Source organism: Chaetura pelagica, unplaced genomic scaffold, assembly GCF_000747805.2.
Source record: "Chaetura pelagica isolate M959 unplaced genomic scaffold, ChaPel_1.0 scaffold249, whole genome shotgun sequence".
NCBI classification, from domain to species: domain Eukaryota; kingdom Metazoa; phylum Chordata; class Aves; order Apodiformes; family Apodidae; genus Chaetura; species Chaetura pelagica.
Window position 1 is genome coordinate 1,600,725 of NW_009954538.1, and position 11,570 is coordinate 1,612,294.

The 11,570-nt window shown below is 52.6% G+C and overlaps 1 protein-coding gene across 1 annotated transcript in view; it reads left to right on the top strand.

The window, feature by feature from the left end:
• Nucleotides 1-11,570, top strand: part of MSI1 (musashi RNA-binding protein 1) — a 26,720-nt gene that overhangs the window by 14,237 nt on the left and 913 nt on the right. Inside the window, exons 5-10 of the mRNA XM_010004829.1 lie at nucleotides 2,861-2,909; nucleotides 4,879-4,961; nucleotides 5,527-5,644; nucleotides 7,220-7,300; nucleotides 8,559-8,615; nucleotides 11,508-11,570. The exon at nucleotides 11,508-11,570 is cut by the window's right edge and continues 1 nt beyond it. Coding sequence (XP_010003131.1) covers nucleotides 2,861-2,909; nucleotides 4,879-4,961; nucleotides 5,527-5,644; nucleotides 7,220-7,300; nucleotides 8,559-8,615; nucleotides 11,508-11,570 — 451 coding nt within the window. The remainder of the gene's footprint in view (nucleotides 1-2,860; nucleotides 2,910-4,878; nucleotides 4,962-5,526; nucleotides 5,645-7,219; nucleotides 7,301-8,558; nucleotides 8,616-11,507) is intronic.

Below are 11,570 nucleotides of genomic sequence, written 5' to 3' on the forward strand. Positions count from 1 at the left end.
GCGGCCCCGCCGGCGGGCGCCTTTGTTGGGGCCCGGCGCGGCCCAGCCGGGAAGGGCCCTGAGCGGGGTGGGGTGTGGTGGGGAGGAGGGGGGAGATGTTTTGTCGCTTCCCCGCCACAATAGCTGCCTGTCAGGGGGGCTGTCACTGACGGTTGCACCTTGTCTGGGGGTCCGGCTTTTGGTGGGAGTTGGCGGTGGTAATTCCATCCCCTCGGTGCTTCTTCCTGTGAGGGTGTTTGGGTGGTGCTGGGCCTTGGGGAGTGATGAGGCAGCTGGTTCTCAGTCACCTACCCTAGCTCCAGACCAAGGGAGGTGATGGCAAGAGGGATCTGGCTTGGAGCCGGATGGCCTGGGCAAGGTGCTGGAAATGGCCATTCCCTGTGGATGTAGGGGAAGCCTTTCTCCTGGCTCTGTGATGTGCTCCAGTCCTCAGCCCATCCCGCAGGCCTTTGTAGGCTCTACCACTACCTTGGCACCCCTTTGGTGTTGTGGGGCCCTGCTTTATCTCACAGCACTGGCTGGGTGCTGTTTGAGACCACCCAACTCATCTCACCTGTTGCCTTGGGAAAAAATTCAAAGATGCTCATGTTATAGGTTTTGGTGGCAATAAAAAACAACAGTTGTAGCCATGCACAGAGTTCAAGCCCTAGAGTTGAGTGGAGTGAGAATAATTATGTGCATATACACATAGATATCTATCTATCTTACACTCAGTCCATGGCAAGAAATAACTTTCCAATAGAGTACGTGTGTTATTGTCAATATGTTTTTTCAGTATGAGTACATTTTGGGGTGCTGGGTAGAGACCTGATCTCAAAACACCAGCAGAGACTTAGAAAAAGGCTCAGATGGAGGAAGGCTGCAGCTCTCCTCTCAGTGTACAGAGTGTGGTTTGGGATGAAGTGGTTGCATGTCTCCCAAGGTGCCAAGGGAGCATTCGGCCATTGCCCAGGATGTTGCTGTGAGGTGATTTTGTGTGTGGATGTGCACTGGGCTCTGCTGTTTGTGGCTGCCCAGGGTCTGGGAAGAGGAGGTTGTTGCTGGGGCTGTTTGGGCAGAGCTGGCTGGCTGGACAGCTGGGCTGGGCTAGTCCCTGCTGGGTTTTTCTTTCTCATGCGCCTCTCTCATTGCCATGGGTTTGTGGGCTCCAGCTACCTGAGCCTTTGGGAGTGGCACCACAGTGTTTACTGGGGAGGAGGACAGTTACATGCTGAGGCTTTCTGCAGACTGGATGAACTGTTCTTGCTTAAAAAATGAACAAAACCAGACAGTAAACCCTCTTGAAATGTTTTTAAGCCGTGTCAGGTTATCACAGTTGTGCTGGCACCATGAAGGGAAATGGTGCAAGGGCAGGACTCAGCAGTGGTGGGGAATGGCAGCTCTGTGAGTTGCCGTCAGTGCCCAGCTCCCTGGATGTGCCTTGGGAAGCAGCTGAGGAGTTGCTTCAGGTCTGTGTGAAGTCTTGTGTCCCCCGTGGCTCCCACTGGATGCCTGGCACGTTTCTCAGGTTTGTTGACTTGGCTGAGCTGGAATGGGAAGAGCATGATTTGAGCAGGAGCCACATCATCACCTGGCTCTTGCGGGGTGGACAAGCTAGACGAGCCCAAGGGCATCAGAGATGATCTCTGTCTGCTTGTGGTGGCACCAGAAATATCAGGAAGGGCTCCTTCCATCCTCATGGCACTGAGGTGGAGCCAGGTATCCCGTTTTGCCCTGGGGGTCTGAGGCTAGGAGCCGTTTCCCTTCCCTAGCCAGTGCTGTTGGCTTTCCATGAGCAAAGCCAGTGGCTACCTGTGCTGGGGTAGGGGAAGTGCTCTGCCCTCACCAGCAAGCTGTTCTGGAGAAGGCAGCAATGCAGATGCTTCCTGGGAACAAGGCAAAGGAGTAATCCTTCCACAAGAGTCAGGGGCATGTGGGGCTTGCTGCTTGGGAAGCAGTGGTCTCACATGGAGGAGGAGGGCTGCGGCAGCGGCTGGCCGGAGCCTGCCACCGCCTCCCCTGAGCACTTGCATGTCCAGTTTTCATAATCGGATTAAAGCAGTGGTATTAGAGAGGAGGGATGGGTCAGTGGGACAGGTTTACACCAGGGCTTACATGGAGGGGATTGAAGTGTATTTTTTAACCCTGCTCGGCCTGAGCTGCAGAGGCTGCAGATGCGTCTGTGAGGCAACACCCGGCGGGAAGATGGGGGCGAAAAGTGGCACCAGGCGGTGATGTGCTCTGGGAGGAGAGCAGCCCCAGGCCGGCTGGGGGATGGGACCCGCCCGCCCCTCCCCCCGGGAAGGCAGCCCTGCTCAGGCCTTGCAGTAAATTTGCTCTAATTACAGCCTCCAGCAGTGGGAAACCTCACTTAGAGGAAAGGCTCCTCTGGGGTGGGGGCGGGGGTGCTTCCCAGCTTTCCCAGGCAGGCTCTGTTGTCTGAGGCCTCCACTTCCCCTGTCCCTGGGAGGCCCCTTATTCCTCTCCCCTCTCCAGCTTTGCTTCTCTCCCCCCCTTTAATTCTCCTCTCCTTTTGAGGCTAGGATTTGGGAACAATGCCTTCCCTGCTCCTTGCCCCTCGGCTGGAGCTGCAGGCAAACAATCAGGGTCGCTTGCAGCCAGGGGCCGGGCTGAGGGGGCTCAGCTCAGCAGCACCTGCCCTGGGCTGGTGGGGAGACCGTGCTGGTTGTGGCCTGGGGATGTTCCTGGTGCAGTAGCTGATGTGTGTGTGTGTGTGTGCACACCGTATTTCCTTCATAGGGATGGGAGGTCTTGTCCTGGGCCCTTGTGGTTTGGGGAGGTCTGGGAACCTCTGTGCAAATGTGTTGGAGGATGCTGGTGGTGAGGGCAATAATGTGATCTGGAGCTCTTCTCTTTGCAGGTGGACGATGCGATGCTGATGTTTGACAAGACAACCAACCGACACCGAGGTGAGGGAGCTGTGGAGGGTCTGCCTCTTGCTTTGCCTGGGGAGGGGTCAGTATCCCAGCAGCAGGGCATGCAGGTCGCAGCTGCTCTTTATCTTGCCTCCAGTCACCCCATCCTTTTGCGTCTGCATCCTCTACCAGCGTCCCTTTCAGCACAGAGGGCTTTTGTCCAGTGCGTTTCCTGTGCTGTAAACTCGCCGAGTTGCAGATATGTGAGAGGAGGCAGCCCCCTCCCCTGCCCACTTACCTCCCTGGCTCCAGCCCGCAGTATGTCTTACCTTGTCCTGAGTAATCTGAGCTCTGGGAAAGCTGACACGAGAGAGAGGCTGAAGAGTGCCTGCCTCTCACCCCTTCCTCGGCCCAGAGCCCGCTTGTGCTCCCGGGTCACCTTTTCTTACCTGAGTCTTGCTGGTGGAGTCCAGTTACAGGATGGGAGCAAGGCTGTAATATTTGTGCTGCCTGGACCCAGCCTGTCCCTGCCTCCTGCTTTCCCAGGAAGTCTTCAAACTGACTGCCCTGGAGTGTGGCAGGGCTCAACACCAGCACTGCACCAGCTCGGAGATGTACTGGCAACAACTTAACCTGCAAACTTGGCTTTGGTGGCTTCCAAATCAGGGCCAGTAACAGGCCTCTTCTGGGCCACCCTCATGTCCCTGTGGTGTTTGAAGCACTTCCAAGCACCTCTGCCCATGGAGCAGTGAGGGAACGCTCCCTTCTGCTCTCAGTACACTGTGTGCCCTTCAGGTTTTTGCTGTTCTGTAAAGCCATTGAATATATTCTGGTTGCCTGATCTAGGATGTTGCTTCAGCTTAATCTTTGAAGAAGCATTAACCCCTGTTCCTTCATGAGTGCCTCCCAGTCCATTAAAGAGTTGTTGGGTGTTTCAGAAGGAGCAGGGAGAGCTGCCAGGTGCTGTGTGGCAGTGTGGGACTCTGCCCAGGGTACAGCAGGCCTAGTGCGGCTCTGAGGGGGCTCAGGACTGGTTTCAGTATCAGTGTTTTGCTCTTGAATTACCAAGCTCCTCTGCTTGTGCGTGTTGAGGCAAATGGTGTGAAACTACCTGGGCACAGGCAGACAGAGGAGTTTATGGAGAGACTTTTCTGGTAGTATGGAGAACTGTGGTTCTGGGCAGCAGATTCCCATCTGTTTTTAAAAGTTAATTTAAAGCACCATGGAATTAGCCAGTTCTGGAAAGCGGAAAGTTCTGCTTAATCCCAGCTTGCTTGTAAGGTAAGCTTAAAGACATCCTCCCACCTGCCTTGGTTTTCCGGAAACGGCTGCAGTCAGCTGAGAGGAGTTTAAGTCTGCCCACCCAAGCTGGTCTTTGCCAGAACTGTCAGCAAAGGGGTTGGTGAGAGAAAGGAGGTGTAAGTGTGGGCCAGGGGCCAGGAACATGCTGTCCTGTCTTACCCCAGATACTAACCTTGCTTTGGGGAAGCTGCAAATTGCTTTGCTTGTGTCTGTCTTGCTCTGTACAGCTGCATTGCTGGTATTTGCCAGCTTGTGCAAGCCTTTATGAGGGGTGACTGAGGAGGAAACGTGCAAGGTGTTATTGCTGGTGGGGTCTGTTCAGCAAGGATGGGGAAGTCCTGGCATTCAGCTGTTCATTTCTCCTCTGACTCTTTGTGTGAGCGCCTGTCTGCTGGGATCCTCCCCAGCATTATCAGCCATGTGGTTTGCCTTGCAAATAGCAAAGTTTAAAAAAATGTTCTTGGTTTTGAGAGCAGTTGGGTTCAGAGGGTGTGGATGGTATAGGATGAGGAGGAAAAGGGAATCTATGAGGGGATGCTCCTCTTCTTGTGCATAAAAGCTGGATTTGCTGGAGAGGAAAGATGAGTGACAGCTGTTTTAGGAAGGGCTGGTTATACTGTCCTACAGGCTTGTGACTCCTCATGCGAATAAAAGGATGTGGATAGTGGGTGGAAACTGTGCAGAGCTCTGACCTGATCAAGGAGTTTTGCCTTTTCTTCAGGTTTTGGGTTTGTCACATTTGAAAGTGAAGACATTGTCGAAAAAGTGTGTGAAATCCACTTCCATGAGATCAACAACAAAATGGTGAGTGTCTGGGGCAAAACTTTGAGGGAGAAGGCACAGAGACGTGGGATGGAGAAGGAGGCAATGGTACAGGGGCAGGGTGCAGGGTCCTTAGGTCCTTATGCACTCTCTCTGTGGTGGGGAATTCAATTGAGTCTTTTCCTCAGAATCACAGCAGCCAGTCTGGGAAACAAACTTGCAGTGTGCAGGTGAACCAGCACAATGGTGAGCTTTCAAGGAGAAGGAGTTGTGGAGTACATGAAACCTTCTGGTGTCCTGGGAAGGGGTCAGATTTTACCTTTATTCAGAAATGAGGAAAATGAGGCTTTGAGGCCCTGGTGCAGGGCCATGCAGAGCATCGAGGGCAGCTTCAGGTGGAGAAAAACAGTGTTTGAGCTCCCCCTTGCCTGTGGTGTCTGCAAAGTGAGGGGGAAGGCTGGCAGCATGCAAGGCCAGAGGCAGGGGTGCTGGCGAATGGTGTGGTGGTGGGCAGCCCTGCCTGGCCTGCAGCCCACTGCTGGCTGTGCTCTGCAGCAGCACACTGTGCCGGTGGTGGTTGAACCTGATCCTGACTTTCTTGTGGCAGGTGGAGTGTAAAAAAGCCCAGCCGAAGGAGGTGATGTCCCCAACGGGCTCGGCACGAGGGCGGTCCCGAGTCATGCCTTACGGGATGGATGCCTTCATGCTGGGGATCGGCATGCTGGGTAAGCCCAAGGACAGATCTCCTCCCCAGCTCCCGGTCGTGCCAGGCAGCAGCTTAGAGGTTTTATTCCAAGCAAGCAGGGCGGCCAAGGGCAGCTCTCCCTGGTGCAAAGCTGGGGACGCTGAGGGGTTGCCGGAACGTGTTTGCGATCACAACTTGCCCTCTGGTGGCACCTGGAAAAACTACAAACTTGTCGCTGCTGCCCTGCCACATCTGGGCGGGCACAGCCGTGTGCTGGGCAGCTCTGCCCTTCTGCAATTCACTTAACCCGCATAAAGACTAATTTGTTAATAACTCACGTGGAATTGGGTGTAACTACATAGCTGAATCGAGTGTGGAGTAATCTGTGCCCAGACATCTCCCTCCCACACTTCTACAGGCTTTCTGATGAATTAGTTAATTAAAGAGCCCCCGAACTTCCACAGTGGTCCATATAAATGTGCTCACTGCCATTTGAAGACTATTAAAATGTCCTTAAAGTTCTAGGTAAGCTTTGTCTTGCTTTGTTCCCTACCTCTGAGGGACAGTGAGGATCAAGTATTGTAAGGAAAACCATACATGTACTGTGGGACTGTCTTGTAAGGAGAAATTGGTGACGAGCAGGCTGAGTTTGATGCCTATCAGTGTTTCTAAAGCAAATATGCTCAGATAAAAGATTAGAAAAATGTCCTTTGTAGCCTCCACTTCTAGTTCTATAAACCCTTGTGCCTGGATCTGAGTGTCAAGCATGATCTTTCCAGTGTGGGTGTTGTTCCTGTCATCTTTCCCTCTGTTCATGGTTGCTAGGCCTGACCTGAACCAGGAGCACACTGTTTGCTTATCATCATCCCTGGTATTGCTGGGCAGGGTGTACTCAGCCTGGCTTTTCTTTCTAAGCCTGCTGAGTAGCAGTTAGTCACTGAACAAAACCTCAAAAAGGGCATTTTTCTCCCAGTGTTTTCCCTTGTCTTATTGAAGGGAAGTAAATCTCCAGCCTGCGGTTTTAGGTTTTGCCTTTTTTAAGCCATCTGAATTTTAAAGCAGCAAGGCTCAAGCTGAGTCACTGGGAAATCCAAATACTCATGTCTTGAGAGATCTCAAATCAAATATTCATTTCTGAGTCAATGTCTTGTGTTCTCACAGGCTTGTTCTGTAGAGGTGGTCAGCTTCCCAGGGAATGACAGGAATTGTCCTCCTGCCTGGCGCCAGGAAGAAGCGCTCTGCCTGCATTCACCAGCACTTCTAGTTCAAAAGTGACTCAGAGCCATTCAGCCGTTCAAATGCCCCCACCTCCCTGATCTCCTATTTGTAATCCAGCTGATGCATCAGAAAACCTTAGTCTGCAGAGCTATGAGTTTCTGAGAAAGAAACCTCCATGTCCTTACACGTTTGGAGTGAGGAAGAAATTAAATGGGCCTGCTAAAACTCTTCTGCAGACCTGCGTGTGTGCAGTCTCTGCCCAGCTATTTCCTGGGGTTTCTGCTATTGGCTCTACTCGTGGTCACCAACACTAATGGTCATGCTGCTCATGAGCAGCCAGGCACTAAGAACAAGGATCCTGTGAGCTTGCAGTAACAGCCCTTTTCTCTTCCTCCAGGTTATCCAGGCTTCCAAGCTGCCACCTACGCAAGTCGGAGTTACACTGGCATTGCACCTGGCTACACTTACCAGTTCCCTGGTAAGTGCTGCTCCCTGCTTGTTTTTTGTTTTTTTTTTCTTGGTCTGCCTTCAGGTGACTGGAGTCCCTGGCATGATCTGTGACCCAGGCTCTCCCCCTTTCACCCTTTCCCCTGTTTGGTCTTTCTTTAAATTGGAGACGGATGTGGAAGGGGGAGGGGTAAAGCCCTGCAATAGGTGGGAACAGCCTGTCCTTCATTAGGATTATCCTCACACTCCAGTGGCAGGAAAAGCCCAAGGCTGCTCTGATGCCCTTTATGTTTAGCCTCCTGTGTAGGGCTGCTGCTGTGACACAGAAGGGCCCCTGCAGCTCTGCCTGTCTTGCTGCCTTTGTGTGTGTCTGTCTCTCTTTACCAGAGTTGTCACTGCTCTGAAAGTAGCAGAAGATTTTAAAATGTGGCTTTCCATGGGCCAGGGAACTCCTAGGCACCTGAAATACCTGGCTCCTGCCATGCTACGGTTGTGTTCTGAATAGTGCCTGGACCACTCTCAGCCTCCAGAAAACATCTGCTGGGGCAGATCCCCCACAAACTGGGTGGTTTCAAGTTCCCAGCCCCACCATGTGCTCAGAACATGGCCTCTGCGATCAATGGCTGGAACCTGCTGTGCTGCAGCTGCTTAGAGCTTTCTGCGGCCTCTTCTCCCTCCTGTTCCCTGCGAGGCAAGGGAATGAGGCAGAGCACACTGTGAGAAAGAACTGCCTTGCTATTTTCTAGAGAATTGGCAACTCTGAGCATCCCTTCCTTTCTCCATTCCTCAGTGTGATGGTTTATATATGCAGTCTTCATGTTAGGGGCTGTTCCTCTTTGTCTGAGGTGAGCCCAGGCTGGCTGAAAGTTGCTGTTGCCTCCTAGCTGTCTGGAAGCTCTCTATGAACCCACTTTATGGTCTCAGTCTTATTGGCTTTGAGCACCTCATTGTAAACTTGTGCCCAGATGTGGCGTGTACTGAGCACCCTTTGGCACTGCAGCAAGAGGTCAGATTGGATGGGTCATGGTGCAGTGCTCCAGGGCTGACCTGAGGCCACACACTTCTCCTGCCTTGATGAGATTTATTCTAAGGATAAATGGATCATTTCACTCCCCAGGGCAGGAGTCCAGCACCTTTCAGCACCAGCTATAGATTGGTTTAAAGAAGACACTGGTTTGGTCACAGTCTGGCTGCAGGCTGCTCCCTCAGCAGACCCTGCTGCCGTCTCTCTGTGGGTTCTCCCTCAGGGTGTTGACGAGTTCCTAAGCTGTCTTGCATTTCGTTTTTAGAGTTCCGTGTAGAGCGGACCCCTCTCCCGAGTGCCCCCGTCCTCCCTGAGCTCACAGGTCAGTCCCGCTCATTTCCTAACCTCACAAGCTGGAAGGGGAGAAGGGGGCTTTGGGCTGTGCCAGTCGTGTTGCTGCTCCACAGCTTGGTGCAGTTAGACTGGAAACGGTCCTTCTTTCCTCTTCTGTCTGTATGAGCTCCCTTCAAAGCTGGGCCTGGAAAGATGGAGAGGCAATCAGAGCCCTGTTAAGTGCCTCTGAGAAGGGCAGTGCAGCTCATACCAAATGAAGGCATGTAGTCCTTAGATGGCATTTCCTGCTCCTTGCCTCCTTTTTAGTTCCTCATTCCAGGCTGTGTGTGAACCAGATATGGAAAACTGCAGAGAGCAGGGTGACTTCACAAAGATCTCCAAATGGCCTTAACCTGAGCAGCTGCAAGGATGAGATTTGGAGTACTGGGAGGAGGGAGAGGGTGTGGGGGCACTCCTGGTTAATCTAATGCCATTTTCCTGTGCAGGAGGGGCTGCAGGGAATGCTCTCCCCATTCCAGGTGGCGCAGCTGCCCAGCTACTCCTGGGCAGAACCAAGTGTGTTGGGGTCTGCAAAGTTCTGCCGTGCTCATAGGGAATTGTGGAGTGAAATGAGGGCAGAGGACCATTCTCCAGGGACTAGTCTTGGCTCAGTGTCCACACAGTGCAAATACCCTCTGGATCCTCAGCTCTGGGTAGTGTGCAGTGTGTTCTCCCTAGGTGGTACTCCTTCTGTCTACTCTCCCTTCCATGGCCATGTTTTCCCCAGCTTTGTTGTGTCTATGGTTTTTGTCTTAGAAAAGCAGCTTTGTGTAGCACCCTGCTCCCTGTGTGCCATCCTGTTTCTGTGGTGTTCCTCCTTCCAGCGCTTCCTTGCCCCCATCTGTTTCAGGGTTTGAATTTCTCTGCAGTGGGGGTGCGGAAAAGCTTCCCGACAAGCTCTCCTGGAATTATCAGTACCAATAGGCTTCAAAGGGTGTTTCTGTGGCACAGAACTGTGTCAGTCCTCAGGGAGTCTCTGTTCCCGAGGATGCTGAGGTTGGCAGCCACCAATGCACAAACTGCCCCAAGAAGGGAGGAGACCAAATCCTAGCTCCCTCTTAGTAAAAACTTTCCCTGACACCCACCTCTGAGTCTTTTGCTTGCCAAGCAATGGAGATGTGTGTCCAGATGTTTATTTACATATATGTTCTTCAGCAAAACCCGCAACATTTGTAGAGGAATGTGAGTGACTTGGCAAAAGTGCTTTTCCCTCCAAGGTCCACCCTGGGCTGCACCGTGCCTTTTCCTAGTGGAGGTGAATCCCCCAGGGCCTGGCTGTCACGGGTGCCTGGGCTGCACCAGGGCTCTGTACAACAAGTAGTTATTAATGCTGCTGTCCTGGCTGGGTGCCACGTTAGCTTCCAGTCCTGAGTGTCTCGCTGAAGTACCAGCTGGGGATGGTGGCATTCTTCCCTTCCTGTTATGCTTACCTACTGCTAAACAGTTGCTGTGCAGCCTCTTGGCTGGGCCGAGAGCTGCGATTCCCAGGCACAGGCTGGAGTGGGTCCCATGGAGGGCAGGGCCCCCTTCACTCCCACAAAGGCCCAGCGAGCTGCACAGGGCTCGAGGGCTCTTGTGCCTTGGAGTGGCAGTATGCCTGTGAAAGGACTGTGCTGGATGGGCTTGGCAAGGGGCATGAGAGGAGGGGATGGCACAAGGGGGGGGATGATTGATTGCTCCAGCACGCAGGGAGCGACAGTGCAGGTGCTCTGTCATCACCACACAAACGTGGTGTCTCAGTAGACAGACTGCAAAGGCAAGAAGGCTTTTTCCTGGAAAAAGAATGGGAATCTTTCTGAGAAGACCTGCTCTTCGTTCTCAGTAAAACTGCATTTGTTCCAGTGTGTGTTAGGGACCTAAAGCACTGATGGGGCAGAGGATGGCTGCCAGCAGCATTTCTGCCCTGGAACAGCATCTTTCGGGGTGATGTGAAGCAGCAATGTGCTTCTGTTGGCCCAGGGCCTGTAATGAGTGGCTAACCCAGATATCTGCTTTGTGTGACGTTGGCTCAAAACAGGCTGGTGCCTGCTACTGAATATTCCCTTATAAGCTGGTCTGGGTTTCAGCCTTAACGCGATTGATTTGTTCTGACCTCTTTTTATGGCGCTCTCAACAGAATCACAGTGAATTTCACATTCAAGCATGAAATGCTGACCCAGTCATTTTAAGGGTAAAGAGAAACATACTAGCTAGATGCCTCCTGCCCTGAGGGCTGGATGCCTGTGGCAGTAGAGTTGGGAATTAGAACTGCTACATATAAATTAAGACTTACTGTTTTAATTAAGCCATATCTAGTTCCTGCTCCCTAGGTACATGTTTCCTGCTCTTCTATGATGAACAGCAAGGGGTTGAGCTGTTCAGGAACAAAACTCAGAGTAGGGAGAATGGTGCATCTTGAGCAGAGTAGAGAAACGGGGAGAAAGAGGCTATTTCACTGTTATTCAAAAATAGTACCAAGCAACAGAGAGGAAGGGCTGAGCCTCAGGAGGCTGAGCTGCCAGCTGCTGTGTTTCTCTACATTTACAGCTGAAGTCTGGATCTGTAGCTTCAGGTTAACTGCATCTCACAAGCTGAGTAGTGACAGGATACATCTGAAATTGCCCACTTTTGGTTCAGCTCTTTCATGTCGCACTCTCAGCTGTTCCAAGCTGTGGGCTTAGCACAGCATGGCCAATGGCTTCCCTGGGACATCTGCTGTGCAAAGGGACACCAATCAGTGCAGAGCTGTGCACTCCCCTGTTGTCACCCTTGGATGTCCTGTGTGTTGCACTGAGCCGATACTCCTGTGTAGGCCCAGAATTTTGCAGCAGGAAATGAAAGATCCTGTCGAGTTTCCCACGTAGGCACAGAGCCCCTGAGATGCCTGTCTCTTCTTTTCCAGCAATCCCCCTCACTGCGTATGGACCGATGGCGGCAGCGGCGGCCGCGGCAGCCGCGGTGCGAG